Here is a 1,531-nt window from a genome sequence, read left to right on the forward strand (position 1 = left end):
ATAATAATAATGATAATAGAAATCATCACCATTATCATCATCATCATCATCATCATCATCATCATCATCATCGTCATCATCATCATCATCATTTTTCAGCCGACTAAAGACACTGATAACCAAGGAATTCCCTGAGCTGCGGAACAACCTAAGTACACACTCCAAACGCCCAATGACCGCCTTCCTGCCCGCAGACACAGCCATGGATAAGGTCATGGGTCAGGTGAACACCATGCTCCTCAACTCTCGCGACACGCTGGTGGAGGTGAGTAGTGTGTAGTGTGTGTGTGTGTAGTGTGTGGTGTGTGTGTAGTGTGTAGTGTAGGTATGTAGTGTGTAGTGTGTAGTGTGGGTGTGTAGTGTGTGTGTGTAGTGTGTAGTGTGGGTGTAGAGTGTAGTGTAGTGTGGGTGTGTAGTGCGTAGTGTGTAGTGTGTGTAGTGTGTGTGTAGTGTGTGTGTGTGGTGTGTAGTGTGGGTGTGTAGTGTGTAGTGTGTGTGTGTGTGTGTGTAGTGTGTAGTGTGGGTATGTGGTGTGTAGGATGTAGTGTGTGTGTAGTGTGTAGTGTGGGTGTGCAGTGTGTAGTGTGGGTATGTGGTGTGTAGTGTGTTGTGTGGGTGTGTAGTGTGTGTGTGTAGTGTGTGTGTGTGTAGTGTGTGTGTGTGTGTGTGTGTGTGTGTATGTATGTAGTGTGTGTGTGTGTAGTCTGTAGTATGTGTGTAGGGTGGATGTGTAGTGTGTAGCGTGGGTGTGCAGTGTGCCGTATCACAGTGTAATGTGTGTGTAGTGTGTGTGTGTAGTGTGTAGTGTGGGTATATGGTGTGTAGTGTGTAGTGTGTGTGTTTGTAGTGTCTGTGTAGTGTGTGTGTAGTGTGTAGTACTGTGTAGTGTGGATGTGTAGTGTTTAGTGTATGTTTAGTGTGTAGTGTAGTGTGTGTGTCGTGTGTGTGTAGTGTGTAGTTTGTGTGTTGTGTGTGTGTGTAGTGCGTAGTGTGTGTGTAGTGTGTAGTGTGTAGTGTGGGTATGTGATGTGTAGTGTGTGTAGTGTGTGTAGTGTGTGTAGTGTGTGTAGTGTGTGTAGTGTGTGTAGTGTGTGTAGTGTGTGTAGTGTGTGTAGTGTGTAGTGTGGGTATGTGGTGTGTAGTGTGTAGTGTATGTGTAGTGTGCAGTGTGTAGTGTGGGTGTGTAGTGTGTAGTGTGTAGTGTGGGTGTGTAGTGTGGGTGTGTAGTGTGGGTGTGTAGTGTGTGTGTAGTGTGTGTGTAGTGTGTAGTGTGTGTGTAGTGTGTCGTGTGTAGTGTGTGTGTAGTGTGTAGTGTGTGTGTAGTGTGTCGTGTGTAGTGTGTAGTGGATGTGTAGTGTGTGTGTAGTGTGTAGTGTGTGTGTAGTGTGTCGTTTGTAGTGTGTAGTGGATGTGTAGTGTGCAGTGTCACAGTGTAATGGGGTAGGTGAACAAAAACCCTCATCGGCTCGTGAGACTCTGCCTATTAGTATTACTCTCTCTCCCCCCTGCCCCTCTCTCTCTCTCTCTCTCT

At 46.4% G+C, this 1,531-nt stretch overlaps 1 protein-coding gene across 1 annotated transcript in view; it reads left to right on the top strand.

Annotated features, from left to right (window-relative positions):
* LOC101850694 overlaps positions 1-293 on the top strand; it is a 5,248-nt gene extending 4,955 nt beyond the window's left edge. Inside the window, exon 3 of the mRNA XM_005090772.2 lies at positions 100-293. Coding sequence (XP_005090829.1) covers positions 100-280 — 181 coding nt within the window. The 3' untranslated portion in view covers positions 281-293. The remainder of the gene's footprint in view (positions 1-99) is intronic.
* The last annotated feature ends 1,238 nt before the right edge of the window (positions 294-1,531 follow it).

Source organism: Aplysia californica, unplaced genomic scaffold, assembly GCF_000002075.1.
Source record: "Aplysia californica isolate F4 #8 unplaced genomic scaffold, AplCal3.0 scaffold00021, whole genome shotgun sequence".
In the NCBI taxonomy this organism is placed as follows: domain Eukaryota; kingdom Metazoa; phylum Mollusca; class Gastropoda; order Aplysiida; family Aplysiidae; genus Aplysia; species Aplysia californica.